The 26,643-nt window shown below is 34.7% G+C and overlaps 3 protein-coding genes across 4 annotated transcripts in view; 2 read left to right on the forward strand and 1 right to left on the reverse strand.

Moving 5' to 3' along the window:
• Positions 1–26,643, forward strand: part of LOC136116999 (uncharacterized) — a 28,615-nt gene extending 1,972 nt beyond the window's left edge. Inside the window, exon 2 of the mRNA XM_070996888.1 lies at positions 24,905–26,643. Within this exon, the coding sequence (XP_070852989.1) occupies positions 24,984–26,054 (1,071 nt within the window). The 5' untranslated portion in view covers positions 24,905–24,983 and the 3' untranslated portion in view covers positions 26,055–26,643. The remainder of the gene's footprint in view (positions 1–24,904) is intronic.
• On the forward strand, positions 1,073–3,025 carry LOC108013799 (uncharacterized). Of its 2 annotated transcripts, XM_017079773.4 has the most exons (2): positions 1,073–2,691; positions 2,758–3,025. In XM_017079773.4, exons 1-2 carry the CDS (start codon positions 2,297–2,299, stop codon positions 2,858–2,860), a joined length of 498 nt encoding a protein of 165 aa, XP_016935262.3. In that variant the 5' UTR covers positions 1,073–2,296; the 3' UTR covers positions 2,861–3,025. The 2 variants fall into 2 exon arrangements, with proteins under 2 accessions (XP_016935262.3, XP_070852749.1); XM_070996648.1 differs by having other exon boundaries at positions 1,084–3,025.
• Positions 18,945–20,999, reverse strand: LOC139352872 (uncharacterized). Its single transcript, XM_070995509.1, has 6 exons — positions 20,334–20,999; positions 20,162–20,283; positions 19,999–20,103; positions 19,645–19,857; positions 19,233–19,571; positions 18,945–19,139 (listed from the first exon to the last, which is right to left on the reverse strand). The coding sequence occupies exons 1-6, from the start codon at positions 20,431–20,433 to the stop codon at positions 18,945–18,947; spliced, it is 1,074 nt and encodes a 357-aa protein (XP_070851610.1). The 5' UTR covers positions 20,434–20,999.

A 26,643-nucleotide genomic window follows, 5' to 3' on the forward strand; every position in this document is an offset into this window, starting at 1 on the left:
ATCTATTTTATTCAAAAACAGCAGGCAATGTACAAAAGCATTTAATATTGATGAGAAATCCGGATCTCTCATATGGCAATTGATCAGCGCCCTTACTAGATACATACGTAAAAAGACTCAATCAACACAGTCTTTATTTTGTTCGGACATCAAATAGCTTAAATATTTTGACCACTCCATTGTCTTCATGCTTTATTTAGTATTAGCATATATCTTTCCCGGGGCTGATACCGATTTCTATTTTTTTGCTCATGTAGATTTATAGATTTTCTGCAAACACTTTAAATTCAATCAGCTTTCCATTTGTCTTATAAACTAACTAAATCTTACTTTCGGACTGTAAAAAATGAATACATTATAATCTCATACAAGTACACAATTTCTTGCTAAGATATCACCTGCCTTGGAGATTTAAGCTTTTTCCACTCTTTAAAGCATTGGGTGTCGTATACCAGTCGATGGTCTGCAATCACACCATCCACAATAGTTTATTCCCCTAAAAATTTGTATAATGTTAAAAATGTGTGCTTGGTCCGCCATTCTAAATATCCAAAACAAGAAGATTGTTTGCGCTGGTAATTAATCGTTTTGCCCGTTGACTTTGAGCAATTGATGAAACATTCCTATGCCAAATTGGCATTCGAAAAATCTCTCCTTCCTTTCTGCCAAATCATTTAATTGGCTGCTGTGTAAATTGCTCACGAGCAATCAAGTATCAACAATCAATAATTATTATTCAGTTAGTGCGACCTCTTAGCCATTTCGCATGATTTGTCATTATCCAGCACCCATACATTCAGCATCCTCGTTGTGCTCATTTTGCATATATTTAAATTCATTTCCCATTACAATTTACTGTGCTTCCGCTTGACCATCACAAATTTATTTCATTTTATTTATCTTTTAACCCGTATAAATTTGTTGTTGGATCTGTGCAAATATGCAAAATGATTGACAGCACAATTAAGATGCCGCAAACGAGTGTTAGTTGAGGTGCGGAGGGGCTAATGACAGGGGCACGTGCCAGAAGCTGCAACCTTATAAGGCTGCCACAGCTACAATTTCGTTCTTATTCAGCAGAAAAACAATGAACTTCGCAGAACACGTGGTGCAGTGGGCAAAGGTGGTAAAAATATTTTACAACTTGCTTACATTTTAACCCAGTCAGCTAGTCAAGTCGATCGAGCTTCGAACTTCCATCTGCCAAGTAGAATATTCGAGGTACAGGGACTTAAAGTTCGAGGAAACACATTTTTTTCCTGTTCATTATTTTAAGTTTATTCTTTAAAAAGCATGTAGGGGAAAGGGGCAGATATAGTTAACGGTCAAGAATAGCTTTTGACCCTAGCGACTAAACGGCTAACTTAAACACATTAAAACTCTAAAAGACGACACTAAAAATTTAAGATTTGAACGCCATTAATTGAAGAATTAGGAATTAATTGGACATTGGTCGCTCACGAGATTTTTAATGTAATTTTTTTCTGAAGCGAAATCTTGTGTTAAACGAGTAATCGTTTTTCATTTTTTTTAAATTCTCTACTTTTTGTGATATTTTAAAACACTCAAAACACTCCTTGTGGGGCATGGATAATTGAAGGTAATATTTGATATATATTTGTTTAACTATATATAGTTTTCATGGTGCTAGTGATGCTGCCAGTCGAGATTGCACTTCTCAACGAGAACTCAATGACCCAATTTGTATTAATATATTAAAAGTTGACGCCGCTTTGCAGATCCGAATATATGACAAAGAGTGTCCTAATTAACAACTTAGTCGACATCGGAGGTATCCTATATGAGAAATTTTATGACGTATGTTAAATATGAAATCAAAACATCGTGTAAAAATAAATGCAACAAGTAAAATTTGGCATGAATTTAAAAAAAATCTAAGCCTTCTTTGTTTGTGTCTCAAGCTTAGATCTTAGTGACCCACTTTACGAGCACTACGAGATAATCCAAATCGTTACATTCGTATACATTTTTTTGACCAAAATGATAAACAGTTCGACTAAACAAATCGACACTCAGCATGTTGAATACTTATACAGCCAAAATGCTTTAATCTGACAGCTGGCCGAATAAAAAAGGTTAGGAAATTAAGTTTTTTGTTGGTCGAATGCATTTGAGTCGTATTAATTACAAAAAAGATAGAACGAACGGTTTAGGGAAGAAACCAAAGGTAAGGCTTCGCATTTGAGGTCAAATATTTCAAATTATCTGTCTCTCCATAAAGGAGCAATAAATATAAACTGAAAAGTCGAAGCGAGCTCTCAGAAAATATTAAAAAATGGGTGCTAGCAACAGCAAGCCGCAGACTGTGCAGATGGCAAATCCTATGCCCTTTGAGATTACTCGGGATGTGGTGCATAGGATCGATCAGGCCACCGCCAAATCCACTAAACAGGGGACTACCATCTGCGAAAAATGTAGTCAAAGACCCACAGCAGAAGCACGTTCCGATTCTCCCACTACCATGGAACACAAGCCGAATGAAGTGCAAGATATGCATCCTGTAAAAGTAGCCAAGTCCTGGAAAAGGCGCTCCCATGAGGTTGAGGAAACTGAGTTTGGAAAGTCTTTGCAGCGAGTTCTGGACCTCTTTGGAAAGCCCGTAAAATGGGCCAAGGACTGTGAAGGCGAGATCGGAAAGTTCGAGGAGGAACTGATACACTGCTATCAACGGTATCCCAACGAACCTCTGCAGTGCTCAAATTTGGCCAGACAGTATCATCGTTTCGTGTTTTCCAGGCAGACCGATGAAATTTCCAAACAGAGGAGTCCCACTGGCTCCGCTGATCCCAAGCCCCCGTCGACTACTAGGAAAACTGGCAAGAATAGTAAACCTACCTAAAGATACTTTGTTAATTCCCACAAAGAGTCTCTAGTCACACAGTTCAATCAATTTCCATTACTTTCCTTATATCAGGAACCACATGGCTAGAGTTCTCAATTTAATCTAACTGACGGAACCTTAAATAAAATAAAATGGAATTAAGTCAACACAATTCAACTGAAACTAGTTGTTGAAGCGTTTTATTTGGCTTATTTTGTTCTTTTATTAGCCTTGGCTGATTGCCAGCAAACAAAAGTCGTCAAACAAATGAATGACAACATGAAAAGCAGGAAAGCCAGCAAGTGGAATATGCATACGCAAAAAACAAACACGCAGTGCTCCTTCACCCGCCCACCTGCTCATCCTCCAAACCACTATGCACAACGTGGCGTATACGCGATGTGTCGCTCGCAGCTTTTCATACCTTCCCGCCTTCCATTATAAACGCATCGCAGGTGAAAATGCTCTGCTGAGTGCCCAGAATGAGAATGAAAGCAGTGTGGCTCTGGGCAGGTAGGTCTTTTAAGGTGGAGGAAATCCCAGCACAAGACTTATAGGCTAAGTATTCGGCTGCTTGAACTACATTGCGCCACAATGTCAAGCCGAATGTGCAATAGTGTAACTTACACTTGCCAAACAAGCAATTACGCGGCTTGGATTTAAGGGATTTACCCTTTCCGTACTCGCAGGTACATTTATGAGTATACAATTCATGAAATATTTTAGAAATCCTAATCTAGAAGAAAGGATATTGTTAAACTCAGCGTCTTTAATGTATACGGTACAAGGCTTTATTTAATTTTCGATAGCCCTTCCATATCAGATCATTATAGTTTTTGTAATTTTATATAACTAATAACAATGTAGTATATTTATTTCGCACTTATAGGGTATATGCACAGAGATAATTATTCAAGTAATTTGTACTCAAATTGAGTATTTTTGTACTCAAAAATTCAGCATGAACAAAAATTCTCACATTGAGTGCAAAATAATCACTTTCAGTACAAATTTCTCAAAAAATGTGTACTTAAATTGAGTACGTTTGTGCTCTTTTTTGAACATTTTTCCTCAATATGAGTACAAACTGCACTCATTTTAAGAAATAATTTAGCTTGAATTTTAGAATCGAGTATCCCCTTTTCTCAAACTGAGAAATTTCTAGCGCTCAAAATGAGAAACAAGTTCTTGATAGTGAACTTATAAATTCTTAAATGAAGAACTTTTGCACTTAAACCCGCTCCACCCATTCCCAGAAAAAAGGTAAAATATTTTTTTTCATTATATTTTGTAATACAGTTATATATATACAAGCATATTATTTTTTATTTAAGTTTATGTTCCATGTTATGATATTATTCCCTTAGCTGTCTGGTCTAGCGAAAAGCAAAGAGGCTGAAAAGAAAACGTTATTGTTAGCAAATATTGTAAATATATATGCATATATAAATATGAAACACTAAAATTAGAATGTTATTAAATGTACATTTAAAATGCATGTATGTATGTATGTACATTATACATAAAAAACTAACAAAACTAGACACGTGCTTCACGCCACTTACAATCACACATACATACATATTGATGTACACGCTTTGGCAATATTTTTGCAGTGTTTGTTTATTGTATCATTATTAAGCACATTATAAATACAGTTAAAATTAAAGAACTTACCCTCGAGGTACGGAAGGGTGGCACGAATGTCCAGTTCACTACAAAAGTTTTTTAACTTTGTGTTACGCGCACGTCTTCACTTTGCTAAATCACACGGCAAATGACAGTCACACAAATGCGGCGCGTACCACTTTACACACCCATTAGTGAGAAAGAGACAACCATATACGCAACGAACTAAAGGCCGCTCATCTCTCGTCTCGTTCGCAGAACGGAACTCTCTAGAACCAATTATGAGAATTATCAACTCATTTTTGAGTTTATCGATTACTCATAATGAGAATATTAATTCTCAAGCTTGAAATTGAAGAACACATTTCCTCAAACTTAGAATTTTGTTATCAATTCAAGTTATTTTTCTTAAAATGAGTGCAACTTTTCTCAACATGAGCTTTTTCCACAAATTTTGAACTTAAATTGAGTACATCCTCAAAATGAGAATACAAATTCTCAATTTCAGAACGTCATAATTTTCTCTGTGTAGGAATATCATTTTTTGTATTTTTAAATTTAATAATTATAACTGCAAGGGTATACAAACTTCAACTTGCCGAAGTTAACTTCCTTTCTTGTTTTTGCTTGGAAAAAAAATGTATGTTAATATTAAATATACTGTTGCATCAAAAATTTACTCCGATGGCTGCAAGATAATTTGATTCGCCTTGAATCGCCATTTTAAACTGTACATACCAAAAAGTTCCCCTTGCCAGGGATTCAGAGAAAATGGATGTCAAAGTTGGAAGAAATCTGTTTTTACTATATTTCAAACGCAATTACAGACGAATGAATTCTTGGATCAAAATACTCAAAATAATTGTACAATTTTTTGAAGGGAGCTATTAACGAAAGAAGACATTGTCATATACATACAGCTGCGGTCAATATAATAGGAGTGCCAACGTCCTTCATATTTAGAAGTTTGTTTGTTCGTACCCAAAGGTACTCAACATGACCACACCCAACAAATCAAGCAGTAGCCAAGTTGGGAACAGTACCAGGCGCTCAGTAGCACTCACTGAATATGAGAATTGCTGATCAGCATATTATATGTCTCACTAACTCACCGTCTCACCGACTCAACGGCACACTGACCGGCCAATGCAGTCAGCACATTTTGCAGTGTCAGCCAACTACGCAAAGCCAACTACGCAAACTGCTACCATAATCATAATTCCCTGACCAACTTTAGAATATAGCTTACTTCACTAAACATTACACTAAACTTCCGTGTTCCAAGTAGTATATAAACATGTTCCAAATGAAGAATAAAACAGTTATCAACACACCTCTTAACTCCGCGGTTCTACTTTCTACAACTGGGAATAGGGCTCGTAATACACTATCTCAACTAGCAGCTAACCACGTTAGCTCACCCTCAGCGCAGCTCCAGCATCGCCTGTGATCCGGCATCGCAGTAACCATCGTTACCATTGCCGCGACGCGATCGTCCTGCCATCAAAGCGTCCCCGTGCCAGCGAGAAGTGCTCATTACCCCCTTGTCCCGCGGTGTGACCCGGAAGTGTCTACTTCGGTTAGGCACAAACATTGTTTTTGTAATGTATCTTCATCTGCTTAAATTTTATTGATTTATTATAATATTATACTATTGGACGAATTGGATAAGATAAATGACACCAAGTCACTTTTAAAAATAAAGGGCGGGGGTACTACTATGAAGACTATGTCATCTGTCGTTTAGATCTCCCTTAAAAATATCTTTAAATTTTTTTGTTTTTTTTTTTATTAACAAATCAAGAAGTCCATTTTCTTAAAATCCTTGTGTAGGGCAATTTTTTGGCGAACAAATTTCAAAATGGGGAATCAAAGCGAATAAGATTTTTTAGCAGCCATTGAGATAAATATTTAATGGTCAAATTCTGTAACACAGTTTTATTTACGGTTCCTGACATGAAAATAACCTTTTTGTGAGCTGTTTGACTTGTTCTGTTTTTTCGGAAAGGTTGAGCCAAAGAGTTATCCAAGTACACTCGGGCAGAGCTCTAGCGAATTCTATGAATAGGACCTACGGCAGTGAAATTATGTAGGCAATCCAAACTTGCGTTATTAGTTAGTTAGTTTTTCACATTAAAAGTGACAGGAGTTTGCTACAACCAACTAACGAATATAACTGAATTAACTGTTTCTACTGCAAATATTCCTTAACGGAAAACTAAAATTTTAGAGTTTAAAAAAGCTTTGTTTTTAATGCACTGACGATTCACTAGAAGTTATTTTTCCCTAAGGGTCGCCAGATGGTTCAATGCACGTTGCATAATTGACGAATGTTTCATCTTCGACGTGTTCGTCTCGGTTTCACGTTCAACTCTTTTAGTGTGCAACGTGCTTAGATTATTTATATCCAAACAAGAGAAAAACCCAATTATTTCGACGCGATGCACTCTTTAGGTTTATTTACTTATTGGGCCAGTCAGATTAATGGCCAAGCATATATCTCCCACTTTATATTTATGGTCGGGCAGAAGGTCGTATTCTTTATTGGTCCATATCAAATAGCTGGCATCGCCGTTAAAGCGTGCCAGCTATTAGAAAAATGCGTGAGACGCGGTCTAGTCTCAAAAAATTGCCGAAATTCCGCAAAAGTGTAATAAACGAACTTTTATTTATGCGCACTTCCGCAAGCAACCACAAAAAGCCGCACGATAACGCCACAAATAAGGGGATATGTTTTCAACCAAAAGCACCACGTTAAAAATTCATTACTAGTTTTATGACGGCTCTGAAAATACTTTTATATTTGAAAACTTAATAACATCAACATATTTATTTGTTAGATAGTAGTGTTGAATGGAGAGAAGTTAGGAACGAATATAAACTTGCATTGATCCCAATGGATATAAGTTAAAAAATTCACTTTTATATACAATTTATGGCGGTTTTTATTATGTTGATATTTCTTTATTTCCTCCTTTTTTTTATTTTATCACTTTTGTATTCCTATTGCCAGTATCGAACCAGTACACGCGTTGCCGAATCGAACTTTGAGTGTCCGCCAGGAAACTATTTTAAATAGCCGCAAAATGCGGAATCGCAACGAATTATATACAAACATTAATACAAATCGCAAACGAATAACTTTTACTAATTAGTCTTTGGTTCTAACAGCTGCTGCTCTTGCTTACTACACACAAAAGAAACTATTGGTAAAATTGACCAATATAATAGTAAAACGGTCCCCAACCATCAAATTGTCAGATTTGCCCATTAAACAGTAATTCTCACTTAGTACGCAAGCGTTAGAGTTACTACAAAAATAGTTGTGTAACTATAAAAAGGGTAGAGTAAACGCAACACATTGATTGTAGTTAAATAACTATTTTTATAATTATCCAATTATAAAATACAGTTAGTAAATTGTTCTTATGTACATATAAACCTTAAAATTGGCAAAGTTCTTAACTAAACTCACAGATACGTCACGGCAGCATGGTAATTTATATGGAAAATAAAACAAGTAATTATACCCGACACTCGTAGAGTAATAGGGTTACAGGTAGAAGGAAGCGTTTCAGACCCCATAAAGTACATATATATATTCTTGATCAGGATCACTAGCCGACTAGTTAACCTAGCCATGTTCGTCTGCCCGTATGAACGCTGTGATCTCGGAAACAACACAAGCTACAATACTGGGATTACAGATGCAGATTCTACAGATTCCTGCGCAGCGCAAGTTTTATTCGTCAGGGTGCCACGCCCACTATGACACCCACAAACCACCCAAAACTGTACCTATTGCTTGACTAAAAAAATCTTTTCTCGCCCACTCTAACGCCCACAAACTTACAAAAATCGTGCATATCTCGGATACTATCAAAGAAAGAGGGTTGGTACTTAAGATTTAGATTCCTTAGCTTCGTACGCAGCGAAAGTTGGTTACGCTAATGTGCCACGCTCACTGTAACGCCCACAAGCCGCGCAAAACTGTGGCGCCCACAGAAAACCAGAAAACAAATTTAACAGAAATGTATTGATCTCGTCTATACCTGTCGATTGACCTAAAAAACTTTTCCACGCCCACTCTAACTAACTCACAAAAACGAAAAAGAAGAAGACGGAAGATCGTTCGCCCAGTGTTGAAAAGCACTTAAAGGCAGTAAAAGGCCCGAAAATTTGTGCGCGTAACACTGTAACCATACTCTCGTATGGTAAGACCCGTGTGCCAAATGCGATTTTTTGCGAATCTTCGATGCGTATTCAAATTTTCAAAGCGGTCATTTAAACATTTAATTAACTTTTATCAATTTTCAATTTAAAAGCTGAGTAACAGGTATCTGACACTATCGAGACACTCGACTATACCGCTATTTCTTGTTGTTAAATTGCACTTTTTAAAGGAGACTTCCAGCTAGTGTGAAAGTATGTTAAAGACTTTAGACAATATATTAAATTAGGGTATTCAATTGCGTTGCAATCGTTTGAAAAGTGTAAAAGTGTAAGCAGTTCCAACAACAATTTCAATACAAAATAGTTTTCAAGGCCTACAACACCCCAGCCTATGTATACAAATCTGTTGTACTTGTGTAGAAATAGGGGGTTAATAATGGGTAGGAATTTTATCTAAAATACTAAAAATATACTGAAAAGTTGGGTTTTAATGACAGAAAATATCATAGCCTTCTTTTCACAAAAATTTAAAAGTTGGCGTTATTTTGTACGTCAATTTCCTGCAACGATATTTTAAAATAGAGGGCGTTCACAATTCTCGTCTGGCAAACTTACAAAGTTTACACTTTTGCAACGCAATTGAATACCCTAATTATGTTTTGTGTAAAGTCTTAACTTTTTAGGCCTTTTTCTTTGGAGTCTAGGTGTACGAGACGCAAGACCCAGTTGGGCTTTATAAACAACACATTGCAAAATACACACGTAACTATGTTAATTGTGGGTTAACCATTTAATAGTAAACAAAGTGACAAGAAATACAATTTGAATAGCTGAATTTTGTTGTGTGTATGTTCAAAGATATTAAAAGTATGTTTTTAAGAAGATCAGGCTTTCTGATGTGACATTAAAGTGGATTTGTAATTTATACGACACGGCTGCTTGAATATCACCGTCCAGGAACGAGTCATGTAATAAGTAAACACAGCCATCAAGTGTTGTCTATAAATAAAGCGAAATTTGAACAAAAAAATGATGACGATACGGAAAAACGCAAAATGCAACGCCCCGTTAATAATTAGTTGCATAATGAACCGCAAATTAAGCCACACACGAGTGATGACAGCAGCAACCACAGCAACCATGGATAATGGCACTGGCAAAACAAAAAAAAGCAATATTAACACAGTTGGTTACTCACTCGGAGAAATAAATAAGAAAGACCCAAGTCGCTTGTCACAGATCAATTGGAAAGGTTTTATTTTTCTTCTAATCGATACTTTGCACATCACTCAAACGAGGAGGCCCATAAAACAAATATTGAATTTCAAGCAAATATTATTTTTCCTGGCTTGCCATGCCGTTTTCTCACTTGCTTTGCATTGTTTATGGCAGTCATACACCAGCAAACTTGGCGTGCCAAATAATCTCTTCCCTTTTTAGCCCTTGATAAGCCTCTGACAAAAATGGGTAATAAAGTCGTGATGATCGAATTTTTTATACAAAATTTTAAGTACTAGCTTTCCCGGAAGTAGCTTAGTCCGGGTTGAAGAAATGTTATCTACACACAAAAAAAATTTGGTTGGCAAAATTTACCAATGCAGATAGTTCCGTAACCATAAACAAAAGAAAACGCTATAGTCGACGGCCCCGACTATCAGATACCCGTTACTCAGCTAACAAAAAAGCACCACCTATCGTTCATCCCTATCAGCTGTTAATTAATTATTTTTTGATTACAACTTTTTAGTGAACGGACCGATTTAAATAATTTATGACAACAAAGTAAATACACTATTAATTAAGTTTTAAAAAGTTGAAGACCCAATTTTATATGCAAATGCAATACGCATATGCAAAATTAAAATGAATAAAAAATTAATATAAAACCCGATTGGATTTGTATGTTTTAACGTACAAGCAAATCATTTTTTATTTGAAATTAAATTAATTTTTATAAATTGGACTCCTATATCGTTTAGCTCGCCGAAGTTAGCTTCCTTTCTCGACTTTTGTAAATTTTCCGTTTTTATGTAGGATTGGTTATTTTTTAACCCGTAAACTTGGAGCTCCGAATTGGAAAATTCGACATTGTTCTAAGCACTTGCTTTCCAAGAGCCAGAGAACAACATCATTATTTTTACCATCAACTAACAGAGTCTTTACTCTGCGACACTCAAATCATTGTCTGCTACATAAATGTATCTTCTTCAGGGACCCACCAACACTCACATTGAAACAAAGGCGTTGTGTGTGATTAAAGTGATTCCTTCCTCAAGTGCCAACCCTCGACTTCAAAATGCAGCGACATCATTAAAGCTTTTCGCTACGGGGATATATGTGCAAAAGGGTGGTTCGATTTGGGTGCCAAAAACGTAATCTTTGAAGGATTCCAAGCAATTTTGGCAAACAAACGTATGGCCTAAAATGGCGCTAAAACTCCCCAAACGGGAATGAAAAATATTGTTTCTTGGGCAAAAATATAGTAGACAGCACATTTGTGTTACAACATTTTAGGTCCCTACTTTCCTAGTTAAAATTTTTAAATATCTGGAGCGCGTTACGATATTTTTCCCCAAACAAAATATTGCTTTAAACATTCTAAAGATTATGTTCCACTCATACGATTTGTCACTTTTTTCGGCCCCATTCAAATCGACACGCCCTAATGTTGCTGCTGCAGCCACGTCGCCACTCAAATTAAGTCGGCAAAGTGCACTGTCAAAGCGCATTTCATATGCATAAGGGACCTTCTTGCGTCTCTACCCATCACCATGTATGTGGTTGGCCCAGTTTTGGGGCGATCTCGGGGCAAGCTTAACCCAGGCTGCAAATCTTGTCGAATAATTTGGTTTTACTGGAACATAAGGTTGCATTCTACTCGACGTCTCTCTAACAGAAAACATAATTCGTAAACTCATAAAATAAAGTACCCATACCAGTATTTTCGTTTACTTCACCGGCTCTTTAAGTATTATAATCTCCCGTAACTTTACGAAAGTGCTGTTATTACTTATTACTCACTGTACTGCACTAGTTCCTTTAATTAAAAATGCCTGGACTATCAGATACCTGTTACTAAACTCTAAGCGCAAGGGAGATATGCCACCAGCAAAGCAATTTTTTTTCAAATTGCAGAGCGCCACCTAGTGGCGATTACATTATTGGGTCTTAACTTGTTAATGAAAGGTCACATTTAAATAGTTAATTGGAACAAATATATTGACATACAAAACAAAATATCAATAAGACTTTTTCCAAATCTTTAAAATTTTGGGCTTACAACAAATTTTAGGGTTATGAGCTTTTGTTGGGGCTCGAGCGAGCGTGGGAAAATTTCTTTTGGGTAAAACGATAGGTATTGAAGGAACCAATAAATGTTAATAAAAAATTGTATACCAGCAATAAAATTTTTAGAATCTGTCAATTGTATATATGTTTCGAAATATCTAAATAGTACTTTTACTGTATGGAGAGAGAGAGACATTAGCTGCACTGATAAAAAAATGGAATAGTACATTTAAATATCCGCATATTGAATCAAAAATTTCATATTTCGTATTTAAATTTAATACAAAAAACATTGTATTAAATACGAAACATATTAAATTGCATAGTTTAATACTAAAATATTTAAATCAAAGAAAAGCATATTTAATTTAAATTTGCTTATATTTATTTTTAAAAATATTATATTTATCGTTAATATTTTCAGAATTAAAAAAATCCGTATTTAAATTAAAAATGTTTCATATTAATTTTGAGTATTCAAATTATTTTATTTTAAAGTTTTTAATATTTAAAATAAAAATGTTTGTAATAATAATATACAAAGTGTCAATTTGAAAGGGTTTTTCAATGTTTATATCAAATAAAAACACCTCAAGAAGATATCTTTTATATTTACGTACAAATTAATTAATTAAAATGTATTTTATTTGTACTATCACATTTAAATATGTTTCATATTTAAATATTAGTTTCTGCCATGTCCGTTTTTAAGTACGATAATATTTAAAATAAATATTTTAAGCTGACTATAACAAAAAGATTTATTTCATAAACTGTATATTCATGTCCATACATTTGTTCAGGCCAAACATTATATATTTTTAAAAACAAATTTATATACATTAAAGTAAATTGACATATGTACATATGTATGTACTTATGTATGTAAATGGGCAGAACAAAAACGAAGGCGCTAAGATAATTTTTGGCGGTTTTTTTTTTATCTATCCTACACACATTCTTTCGTGTTTGCTTTGATCAATGACTCTTCTTCTTGATCACTAAACGACGCGTGTTATTGAAGAGTTGCAGCCGAAGAAGTTGGACGTGTCGGGTCTTTATAAAAGTGAAGGTGGCATACAAATATAAAACTAAACTTGATCGCGCTATCAAAAAATCATGTGAAGTTTCTTTAAATATGTAAATAAGTGTGTATGTTGGCAGCAACATTCAATGCCAAAAAGTACATTTTTCGCGGCATGTCTTTTCTTTAAACTGTATTCGGAAATACATATGTATGTACAATTGATTCCGCTTTTTCAACACGGCACGACGCTTGCCATTTCATAATTGCAGCCAAAGAAGTAGGACGTGTCGTATCTTTTTTAAAGTGAAAATAGCCTAAAAATTAATATGTGCATATGTGTGTATAAAAGTTAAATTAAAATTATCAAAAATATTTTACTCGTACTGCGTTTTCCTAGAATACAACAAATTAGCGCGCGCCGTTACACGCATACATATACATACATACATATGCACGTAGAATGTATTAATTATTAAGTGGATTTAAATTTTCGGTTCTCAGAAACGTATGAACATACAATCAAGTGCAGCTACACACACATACATATACCACACAGTGCGCTTACCGTTGCTTGGTCGCCAACAAAGTTGAGCGTGCCCTAGCGAACACACAAATGTACATTTTCTGCAACACATCTACCCACACACAGCGTGCGTTTACCGTTCCTGGCAAAGTCATAGGTAAGTAAAAAACGTAGAAATAAATACATTTTTAAAAGTAAGAATACGGCAAAGGAGGTTTTAAATTAAATAATACATTTTTTCTATATCATTCCTCGCAGTGGCAAACAAATACATTCTCGAACCAACATACATATATGCCAAATATACAAATTCCAGAACGAAGCATATAAAACTGGATAAAATATTGGAGGTTCCTGTTGAGAATAAAACCCATACTCGGCGTAAGGATGTGAAAACTTTCGATGGAGCTGAGCTTTTGAAAGCATGGCCAAAATATGCTGACTCGCGGGCTCCGGAATTGGTAATTTATAATTTTAGTCAGACTACATTCGGATTTTGTCTTTTTATTTATTTTTTTTGTGCTCTTTTGTTGTTTTCTTTCAGGTCCAAATCTTTAACCATTCATATTTTGATTGATCTCTTTAAAACGAAATCTATAATTTTCTTTTTTATCTTACTATTTATTTCGCAGATAACTTACAAAACTAATTAGTGTTTAGCTATTAAGATTGGTAATACTCTAAGATTGTTTAAAGTACTTTCTTTCGTTTATGAATTGACAACTGTGTATGTAGCGTGTAATGCTATAGAAGTTAAAACATGCAACCATTTGCAGGCATATGAATGTGGAATAATTAAAAATTAGTTCTTAAAAAACATTGAAGAGTTTTCAAGCCATCCAATGCACATGTATGTATGTATGATGTAAATGCTAAAAAATATGTTTTATACAGATCTCTGTAAAATAAATATAAGTGTAACTGTATTATTTGTACCTTCCAGCAAGCCGTAATGAAGAATAAATGTTTAAATAAAATCGAAAAAACAGAAATAAAATTTGTGTACTATTTTTTTTTAGTGTACCAAAAATATTTGAATACTTATCATATTTAATATTATAATTGGCATATTTTGAATAAATATGTCTAGTATTGAATCTTAATACGACTTATATTGAATTTTAATATTTCGGTTATTCATTTAACTATTAAAATTTAAGAATTTAATATGGTTTCTATTTATATTAAACACGTGTACTATTTAATTCAAATTTTAAAAGTTTAAAATCAAATAGTCATAATATTAAATAGAAATATGCATTGTATTTAATTTAAATATGGCTTATATTTAACTTAAATATTTAAGTATTCAAATCTATTCCGAAAATATTTAAATTTAATATGGAAAAAAAGTTAATATGCGCATATTTAAATTTAATAAAAACCGCAATGGATGAAAATCAAAGCGAAAAATATTTGGGTTGAATATGAAATATTTGGATTTACTACGTTTTTTTTATCAGTGTGGGCGAGAAAAAAAACAGTATGGGGAACAATTAGAGCATGTTACCGAAATTTCGTTTTTGAACCGCGATCTAAATTTTAGTAAACATCTTAGCTTCGCAAGCCGAAGTTTCTATACCCTTGCAGGTCCTTCCTATAGGAGCAATGTATGTACAGACCTTTCCGATTTTTAATGAACTAAAAAATAATTACAGAAATATTACAATAATATTTGATTTCCATTAACAAGCGAATATGATTTATCGAAAAAGAGATATATCGGTTTTTATAATACTATAACATTAATCTTCCGATCCTTCCTAAGGCAGCTATATGACAAAGTAATCCGACTTTTATTTAATTAAATTCATATTTCTTCAATATTAAGAAATGCTATATATCGGAGTAAATAAGAATAAGATCCAAAATAACAAAGCAACAAGTATTTTCCTATTATTTTCCCATCAATTATTCGATCGTTCCTATAACAGCTGTATGATATAGTCGACCGATTTATTCGACTCGCCTACACTGATAAAAAAACGTAGTAAATCCAAATATTTCATATTCAACCCAAATATTTTTCGCTTTGATTTTCATCCATTGCGGTTTTTATTAAATTTCAATATGCGCATATTAACCTTTTTTTCCATATTAAATTTAAATATTTTCGGAATAGATTTTAATATTTTAAATATTTAAGTTAAATATAAGCCATATTTAAATTAAATACAATGCATATTTATATTTAATACAATGACTATTTGATTTTAAATTTTAAAAAATTAAATTAAATAGTACACGTGTTTAATATAAACAGAAACCATATTAAATTCTAAAATTTTAATAGTTAAATGAATAACCGAAATATTAAAATTCAATATAAGTTGTATTAAGATTCAATACTAGACATATTTATTTAAAATATGCCAATTGTAATATTAAATATGATAGGTATTCAAATATTTTTGGTACACTAAAAAAAATTAGTACAAAAATTTTATTTTTGTTTTTTTTTGATTATATTTAAACATACATTTTTCATAACGGCTTGCTGGAAGGTACAAATAATACAGTTACACTTATACTTATTTTACAGAGATCTGTATACAACATATTTTTTATCATTTACATCATACATGTGCATTGGATGGCTTGAAAACTCTTCAATGGGTTTAAGAACTAATACATTTTTAATTTTTCCGCATTCATATGCCTGCATATGGTTGCAGAATGTTTTAACTTCAATAGCATTACAGGCTACATACACAGTTGTCAATTCATTAACGAAAAAAAGTACTTTAAACAGTCTTAGAGTATTACCAACCTTAATAGCTAAACAATAATTTGTTTTGTAAGTTATTCCTTTGTATACAAAGTTTTCTGCATATTCAACATTTTTAGTTTTGAACAAAAATCGATTTGATTGATTCACAGATTCTATAGTTTCAACATTCACATTTTTAAAACAAGATTTATCAAAAATAGGGGGAATTCCGTTTTTAAAATTCATTAAAAAATTGGCAAACTTTACAGACTCTTTAATGGCTGCTGATCGGCATTGATTTCTTCGTGATGTTATTGAACTTAAATACGTTTTTGACAATCTATGCTTAGCTTCAAGCCTCATTACCCATGCATATTTAATTGGACCACATTTTTTTATAGCAGTAGGGTAATGTAAGAGGAAATGATGCTTTGGTTTTAAACTAGGACCATATAGTTGTACATATAACTTATGATGCGATTTAATTTTACCTTCTAAAACGTTTAAATCATGAGTAGTGAATACATTTTGAAACAAAATATCGATTATTTCTAACATAAGCGTATACAGTATCCAAATATCATTATTTTTAGGTATATCATTAGCAATCATTAACGGTAAAAATCTGGCAAAACAAAGCTTTTCAATGGCGGTCATTCTAAGTTCATTTTTTCTTAATTTATTTAAATCTAAAGGTCGTGAAATATTTCTTATATCCAATTCGCCAAATGGAAACATATTTTTGCGGTTGTTTATCAAATCAATGTTTAAAATTTTATCTTTAATCAAGGCAGTTAGAGTTTGACAAATTCCATACACACATATCCCTTCTAGTACGTCATGCATAAGATCGAAGTAAAAATTGTCAATAACATGAAAGTTTTTTAGCTCATTAAATATACATTCGGTTTTTATTCCGGTTTCTAAAAAGTTATTTACTTTTACATCTGTGCTGTATGATTTTTTATTTCTAAGATATTTATTTTTTTCTTCAAAATCAGATTGTGTTTCAATGTTTGTTCGCTTGCATGCCCTGCAGAACCGCTTAGCTCTAAAAGATTTAACAAAACCGAATAGTGAGTTTAAGCCCAAATTATCGCCCAGTATTAGGCCGATGACAAAATAAACAGTTTTAATTTCCTCTTCAATCTTAATGCTGACACCATTTTCCAATTCTTTAAGAGTTTGAAATAAAGGGTATAATATTATGTCGTACTCAATGTCCTTAAAAGCATTAGACGGTATGTAAGCGAAAGGAAAAACAAAATCTAGTTTGGATAATAAATACTGAGGCAGCGTTGGAAATGAGTAGTAGCAGCCGCAAATCGAGGATACATGGGCCCCTATAGGATTATTTGTTTGGAAATCGTCAAAATACAAAAAAAACGGTATAACAATATCATCGTCTTTATAGTTTTTCAGTTTTTTCGTCCAAGACTCTGTATTAACAAAATTACGAAAATTATTAGATGCCTCTAGAAATTTCTGATTTTGAATAGTTAATTTTAAGATATTTGGAAGTTCAAAAAATGACTTTATTTGAAAAACTACAGGCATCATAATTATGTCTACTTTATTAGGAAGGAGAGAAGCTCTGCCCTTTTTATTTGTAGGAGCAATAACATTTGATATTGTGTACGGCTTAGGGTCTTCAAACAATTTTTTCATTTTCAATGTTTTGAAAAACGTATGTTCCGATTGTATGGTTTCAAAAGGGTTCGCGCAGAAAGAAATAATCGATTCTTGAATCTTTTTTAAGGCCTCGGCATTTGTGCCAGCTTTGTAAAGGGCGATGCCTATAGGAGCTATCAGCTCTGCAACCATGCTTTGAACTTTAACTATTTCGTTTCGTGGTAAAAAAGATTTTTCGTGCAAACGAAGGGTAAACAAAAACGAATTTTCTTTAAAGTAATTGAATATACGTTGAATGTGTGAATCATTAAGTTCATCAAAACAAAAATCAAAATCAAAACTATTTAAACTTAAATTTAATTTTTCTGGAACTGATTCAACTGCTGTTTCAATGGGTGTTTCACAAAATGGTATGTCGTGAGGTTTTCGTATGTGTTTTCTAAAATTAAAATATGCAGAAAACAGTTGATTACATGAGGGAAGCTTACATTGTAAGGGATCATCAAGTGATGGTTTTTTAATTAAGTGGTAAAGCTGCAAGTGCTTAATTAATAAATCGCCACCTTTAAAGCTTTTGTTACATTTATAACAAGGATACATATTTAAAACTTAACTTTTTAGGAAACTTAGCAAGGATGACAAATTGGCTGATTTTTTATCGTATTCGGTGTATATGTTATAAAAATACTGTTGGATAAAATTCCATGATAATTCAGAAGCCGGGGGATACTTTAAGTCCAGCGTGTTAAATATTTTAAAACAAATATCTAAGGATTGAATAAATGAATCAAATTTATAAATAGTTTTATCAAAGTAAACAAAGAAAGATTTTAAAGAAGTTGCACCCTGGCCTTCTACGAACACAAAAGGTTGGACCGTTTCCAAATTTGAATAGTTTTTACTTATTATATCAGCAATTCTTTGCTGATAGTCTACGATAGAGTTAACGCGGAGGACTAAACTTTCCTGGGAGTCGAACAATGTGTATTTTGTCCTGCTCCTTGATGTTTTTGATGAAAACCAGGTATTCGATGGTAAAACCGACGGTAGCAGAATAGTCAAAATAAAATCAGTCGAATCTGTGAAATAAATAGTAAGATAAAAAAGAAAATTAGAGATTTCATTTTAAAGAGTTCAAACAAAATATTAAATTACAAATATTCTCCGCTTTGGTTAAAGTCTTTAGCAGGTCCTTGCTGCTAGGGCCATGAATATTTGATTCATAGTAAAGAGATATTTTTTCCTTAAAATTTTCCCATTTACCGGATAATGCGTCCTCTCTACCGGGGAACAAAAGTTTAAAATCTATTTGAATCTGAAAAAAAAACAATAAAAGAGCACAAAAAAATAAATAAAAATAATAAAAAAATAAAAATCTGAATGTAGTCTGATTATAATTGTAAATTACCAATTCCGGCGCCCGCGAATCAGCATATTTTGGCCATGCTTTCAAAAACTCAGCTCCATCCAGAGTTTTAACATCCTTACGCCGAGTAAGATGGGTTTTATTCCATTTTTCTAAGACGAGATTCCAGTCTGAGATCTCCCTCATTAATTCTGTTTTGTCAGCTAAGTACAAAGTTTCGTCAAAATCTAGCAGGTTCCACTTTTGACTTTTTGTCTGGTCCTTAACAGGAACTTCCAATATTCTGTCCAGTTTTATACGCTTCGTTCTGTTATTTGTATATTTGGCATATAGTTTCCCAGCAGGGTTTTTTTTGCCACTGCGAGGGATAAAATAGAAATCCTGGAAATACATTTGGTATGGTAAAAATGTATTCTCATATTAAAAAGCATAATTTATATGGCGTTTCACTTACCCTGACCTCACTTTCAGTTGGAAAAATAGAAACAATTTGGTCTACAATTAGGGGGAATTCAGAAGTTCTTATTTGGAACTCCGTTGCAATGGCGTGCTCAACTATTACGGAAATTAGATCCTCCCGGTGAACATTTGTTAGAACGTTTTTTGTTTCATAATAGTGGAGAAGCCCTTGTGCTTTGGGATAAAGTTGCAAAATATTTGAAATATTCTAGAAAAAACAAATATTTTCTAATTAGTCTTTGTCAATAAACATAATGAAATAAATACATTATAATTTGAAACATGCAAATGGAGTTTGACAATAATGTAAAACAAACTATTCAAAAACAAAATAAAAATATTATCATACCAAATGCGCCACAGCAGACTGAATACTTGATCCCGTCGACGTCTGTTCCTTTAACCAACCACTTACTTTTGAATCCGCAGAAATGGTTTTATCATCGATATTAAACTTGAAATTGGTCAATATTTTTAAATATGTTTATATATGTAATTTGGTGTTTACTTACTTCTGACTTACGCCAAAAGAATAGTTTTTCTCTGAGTTCGGCTCTTAAGCCAACATTTGAAATAGCATCGCGTATGTCGTCAGTATTTATATATTTCAGAGAACGATAGGTAATCCCACATGCTATAATAAGATTATAATATTTAAATAAAAACACCTTATACAACACTCACATTTTAAATTTTCCGTTATTGCCTCCAAGTTAAAACTTTTTAGTAAAGTTTTTAACTGGGCTTCGTCGTCCATTTCATCAATTCTGTTTTCAGTATCCATTTCTAGGACAGCGAAAATTAAAAAGGAATTTTAATAATAATATCTAATACCTATTAATTAATTTGGGCAAACAATTTTTATTCCGCTATTATTTTAAAATTTAAGTTAATAATAAAAGATTGTTTCAAAAAGTTATTATTTATTATAAAATCTTTTTTGCCGTATTTTTAATTTTAAAAATGTATATATTTCTACGTTTTTTACTTACCTATGCAAAATGTTCGTATTAGTAAAGTCAGAAACTCGCGACTCCCCAGTCGTAAGTTGCGGAACGTGTTTTAAAAAAACATAGTTCTGGGTCGTACCTTTTTTACGCAAAACAGCACGCATGCAAATTTTCCAAGGCAAATGTGCGTGCTGGGTGCATTCTATTGCGGTGCCTTCTAGAAGTGTTTCAGAATAATGCATCCAGAAGCATGCCCAAACACCCGTTTCGGGAACGTATTCCGAAAGAAATAGTTCTGGGTCGTATCTTTTTTACGCAAAACAGCACGCATGCAAATTTACCCAGCAAAATGTGCGTGCTGGGGGCAGTCTTTTGGGTGCCATCTGGGTGTATTTCAATATAGTACATCCAGGTGCATTTTAGTGGGAATGTGAAAAAACCAAACTCAAACCCGAAGGTTGCCGATGCGCATTTTTTTTACAATCGTCTTTTTTCGGAACTGTTCTCTTGACAAACAAATAATAAAGACAAAAGGGAACATGCAAGGAAGCGAGCGGTTTTTCTTGTCTCTTGCATTTCTCGTCAGTTGCATTTTTAGTTCTGAAAAGTGAAGTTCGTGCCACGTGTTTTGAAAAAGTTTGTTGCTTTCTGCCACCAATTTTACATCAATATTTTCACAGGTAAGTAAAGTGTAGATAATTTAGTTCAATATGAACACAATAAAATAACACAGTACATGTACACTGAACATTCAAACTAAAAACATATTAAACAAATAAAATAATAACTATTTGTATGTAAATTGTACATACAATATAAACATATTGTATATTTGTAATGTATATACACATATTTCAAAATATATAATATTCAATTTGCTTTATATTTTTCAGAATCGCAAAAAATAAATGGGCACACCAAGGACTGAACTGCGTAAATGACAAAAGTACATAAACAAGAAGGAAGCACCAAAGCACCGTACAGAAGGGGAGTTACTCCGATTAAAAATTAGTTGCGTTTTTGAATATTGAAATGAAAATAAATATGAAATTGAAATCCAGTTTTATGTATTCCTCGGGAAAACTTCCAGATATTTCGTTTTTGAATGCTTCTAGGTGCATTCCTGGGTACATGTTACAGGTGCATTAAAAAAGAGTACACCCAGAAGGAGTTTAGTATGTTGCTTCCAGGTGCATTAAAAAATAATACACCCAGAATGTGTTTAGTATGTTGCTTCCAGGTGCATTAAAAAAGAGTACACCCAGAATGTGTTTAGTTTGTTACTTCCAGGTGCATTCCAGATATATGCTTCCAGAAGCATGCAACGGGTGCATTCTTTTTTGTCCCGCACCCGTGTAAAAAGAATGGACAGACTCATCACTTCCGGAACACCTTTTCGATGCCATTTCATAATGAAAGAACGCGTGCTGGAATGCTGTCATTTACGACTGGGTCTTTCGACTTTGTCAGGAACGGTAAAAGCACGCTGATGTGTGTAGATGCAACAACTCAAGTTTTTAACGCACCGCATTGCCTTCTGCAGCGCCTTTTCGGGAGGCTCCGAGGGATCCACCAGGGCGATTGCATCTAGTATTAGAAAAAAATTAGTTTTAAAAATAAAACAAGACGAGAATAAAAACGAGTGACCGAAAGTAATCGTTATTTGTAAGATTTATTTATAATAAAAGAAATGTTATCTTTGGCATTCAATGTAAAAATCCCAGAAGTCTTTTAAAAATTAAACTTACAAACAATAGTTTTCAGCCTCAACAAAAACTTACTTAATAAGGCACGGGCGAAATTTGGGTAGTCTGAGCATCTTCTTGTTTTGCCCCCCTCCAAGTTGTGGGACAGAACAAGTTCCTCGGATAATATGCTTAAGATGGAACGACTTAGCCTTCCATTTTTTTATAGATTTACCATCAGCCTTGTCTAAAAATATAAGAAAATTAAAAAAATATCGAGAAGAAATTTGCAAACTTTTGTTTTCGGTCACTTGATTTATTTTATTTTGTTGTAAAAAATTATTTATGTATTTTTTTTATTATTTATTAAATCATTTATTTATTTTGCAGATGCGGAAAAAATACCTTTTTTCCAGGGACGGAAAATTAGAGATGTTTGAGATTTTTATTTAAATAGCCATGTTTGTTTACTTACACAAAAATAAAAATTGTGCTTTAATGTTATTAATACAAAAAATCATAAGTTAAAAACACAAACATCTCATATTTTTGGTCCCTAGGAACTTAGCACTCAATAAGATTTTCAAATTTTTTCACAGATTCATTCATTTGTTTATTGTTTTTGTGCATGTTTGTTGTTTTTCACGTCAAAAATTAATATTTTTCACAGCTATTTTTTTTCCGCCACGTGTTTTTTTGGGAATCTTCTATTTTCCATTTTTTCAATATACTTTAACATGTTTTTACTCTCACTGATTAAATAAATATTGGTCTGCGACAGACTTACCTGGGAATCGTATAGGTATCACTTTTAAACCACTGGTTTATTTTATTTAACTACCTTAATTGCGGGCAATTCTAACTCCTTCACATAAGTAAACCCAAGTGAAAAAGACGAAAAAAGTCGCGTGCCTTCCAGAAAAACAACAAGCAACAACAACAACGGTTCCGCTATTCCGTTGTTGTTCTGTTTTTTAGGCATGTCCCGTTTGGTCTATGCATCTTGCACATAAAAGCAGGGTATTTATAGACATATCCGACTATGCAAATCGGTTTATAAAAATCTATTCTTAAAACTTCACATATTATTAAATAATATTAATAAACCTATAAATTTTTTTAAGAAATACAAATATTTGAAAACAGAAACCTATTATTTTAAATGGTTGTTTTATCATTTACGAACAAATGTTGCATTATTCAAAAGGCAAGGGTGCACAAAAGTCTATATATTTTAGTTGCTGGGCCTCCTTCCCATCACACGCACTTTTCCGTCTGAGACATGGCGAGAGAGGGAGAGCCCAAAATTACTTTTTGTGCGTTCTCTTTGCGGACCCGACTGAGAGCGCGTCGCTTTGCCGCCGTTGCGCTCAGCTCTGCCGGCGTCGCTGGCTTCTCTGCCGACGTCGCAGTCGGCTTCGTGATGATTGGGCGCTTAACAAAATTGTGGAACTGCAGGGTTGGTTCTGCAGCATTTTTAATCAATTTGTGTGTGTGGCGCAACCCATTATCAGTGGTGACAACAAAACGGAAAACATTCAAGCCCTAAATGAAAATTAAAACCACATTTTAGAAGCACGCGGTTGGCGGCTGAATTTGGCACTGACACAAGCACAAAAGCCGCATTCAAGGCCGTTGGAGCGGGAAGTGGGCGGATGTTTGGCAGAAGGTCAAAGGGGGACCCATGAGCGCGCGACCCTTTGTTGGCCGTGCCATTTAAAGCGAATTCAAATCGAGTCGCCAGCTCTTGTTGACACTGCCATCGTCACAGGCATCAGCGCTATCGACATCAACATCATCATCATCTGATGTATCCCATCGAGCTCAACTCTTCAGGTGTCATCTATTGACAGGAGCACACAAACACATATTGGAAAATATGGTCGCTTTATTCTTCGTTTTGTTCAGGTCTCTCTAATGAAGGTTGTTCGTGAAATGGCCACATGGGAAATTGCGATAATTGCTCTAACAGTGGTTTCGACAAGCGTTGCAAAAAAATGTCTGGTTTTAAAATTAATAAATGGTTTGTCGAATAGTTGCCATACCTTACTTTCTCAAAATATTTATTTTATTTTAGTTTACAGTGTAACATGAAAATATTTTCTTTTGGCTTTGTTAAAGACTGGCTCTTTGATCATGTGCAGATCTAGAAAGGGGAAATGGAGATATTATATTAGATTGGCGTTTATAAACAGCGTGAGATCTTAAAATTACAAACTTGAACTGAATCGGAATCTGATAATAAATTTCGCAAGATCACAGCGTTCACACGGACAGTCAGATTCCTCGACGAATCCTTCTAGCCAGTTCCATATCAACGCTGAGATCTCAAAAATTATGTTGGGATTACCCATGCAGATTCTAGGGCTTCCTGCGCAGCGCAGGATTATCAATACTCATCCATATGCCTTGAATTGTTTAAGTCTGACCATTGATTGGGAAATCTACGCTTGCTCTACGCTATAGCGTTCTTTCATGCTCATGAATAGAGAATTCAGAAGCAGTGTGCTGATTCCCAGAACTGACCTAAAAAAAGCGTGCTAAACAAAAAGTCAAATCTGAAAACTTGAAATAAATAAGTTGCAACTAACCAACCAACCTTTCCCATTTTTCGTTGCAGCCAATTACTTTGCACTCAACAACAGCTACTCTTTTGAGTTGTTGTTGTCGTCGAGGGGGCCAAACAGCTTTAGAATGAAATGGAGATGCAAAGCTACTCTAGTCATGGACCAACGACAACAACTTCAGCCACAGCGGAAAGTGCAACAGCAACTGCAGCAGTCCCAGCAGCAACATTCACACAGCGACACTTCAGTTGTCGACTGGAAGAGGCGGCCCGGCCGGAGGTCTGGCAGCCTTTTATTGGCTGCGACAGCAACACCAGCAGCAGCAGCAACAGCAACCTCATCCTGCCCACCAGCAACATCCTCGTCAACGGCAGCAGCAGCACATTCCAGTGTGCCCGGCAAGCCTTCGATAAAGCGGAGCAGACGGCCCTCTACAGATGCGATGGGGAGGGTCCATTGTCAGAAAGCTGCACGTTGAGGCTGAGGGCGCGACTGTTGCAAGTTCCGTACGAGGCGTATGAGCAATTTGGACTGGCAATCAACGGGGAACTCAGTGATACATCCAGTGATATACTTAGTGATAGTTCGAGCTGCGAGGAGGGAGAGGATGTTTTGCAATGTGAGCTGGGGCTGACCCAGGAACTATTTCTTTGTCATTTGCAGCCGCAGCAGGAGCCATTTGGGGAGCTGGATGGCCTGGGGGAGGCGGAGCCCCTCTCGAACGGCAGCCTACTGGAGGCCTATCCCATCGAGCTGGGCAACGAACACGACGGACTCTGGTCCTTCCTCAACCTGAGCGAGCTAATGGAAGCCGGCAACGACACCTCTGGCATCGTGAATGCCACCAGCAGCAGTTTGGACATGATTCTGGCCAACTACACGGCCCATACCACAACAACAGTCGCCTCCACCGAAGCCACGTCGAGCGATATCGGGGTTACGAAGAGCTTTCTGGACTACAGTCCCCACGGCTACGATTGGCTTTTCCTGTTCGTGGTCTTCTTCATCTTTGCGAGGGGCTTGGGCAACATCCTCGTCTGCCTGGCTGTGGCCTTGGACCGGAAGCTTCAGAACGTCACCAACTACTTCCTGTTTTCCCTGGCCATAGCCGATCTCTTGGTCAGTCTGTTAGTGATGCCCATGGGTGCCATACCAGCTTTCTTGATAAGTGACTATAAGTTCTCCAATCATATTATTAAATAACTATAGTCAATAGTTCCCATAGTCTGTATCCCCTTGAAACACATTAAATGGCCATTATGCCGACTTCGTTTAAGCAAACTTTTTATCTTTCGCTTGGCTTCTTTGAGTGTACTCCAGCAATCAAGTGCCCATGCAAGTCAGCGACTAATGCATTTGCACATGAATTATTTCGACGCCATTTCCTCCAGCCCCTGCTCATCCCCAGCCCGCTCCCAAGCCCACCCATCCTTTGCATCCGCCTTTCCCATTGTCACGAGTTGTCATCCTCGCTGGCTGCTTCCGCTTTGGCTTAGCTGCACTCATGGCAAAATGAAGCAGTACTGCACTGTGAAAAGAAAACCAATTGTTGGGATACAAGAAGTAAATTAACTGTACTGAATTTACTACTTTCTTTTCGGGCAAGCATTTCTTATCTTTGAATTGATCTTATCAATCTGCATGCAAAATTTCAACTCTTTAGATCTAATAGTTTCTGAGATCTCAACGTATCCTTATTACGAACACGATACTTTATTTATACCCTTAAATCCTTTTTTTTAATATTAAATTAGACTTAAATAAAGAAAAATTGGTTTTTACTCGTTAAATA

This window comes from Drosophila suzukii, chromosome 3, assembly GCF_043229965.1.
Source record: "Drosophila suzukii chromosome 3, CBGP_Dsuzu_IsoJpt1.0, whole genome shotgun sequence".
Taxonomy (NCBI): Eukaryota; Metazoa; Arthropoda; class Insecta; order Diptera; family Drosophilidae; genus Drosophila; species Drosophila suzukii.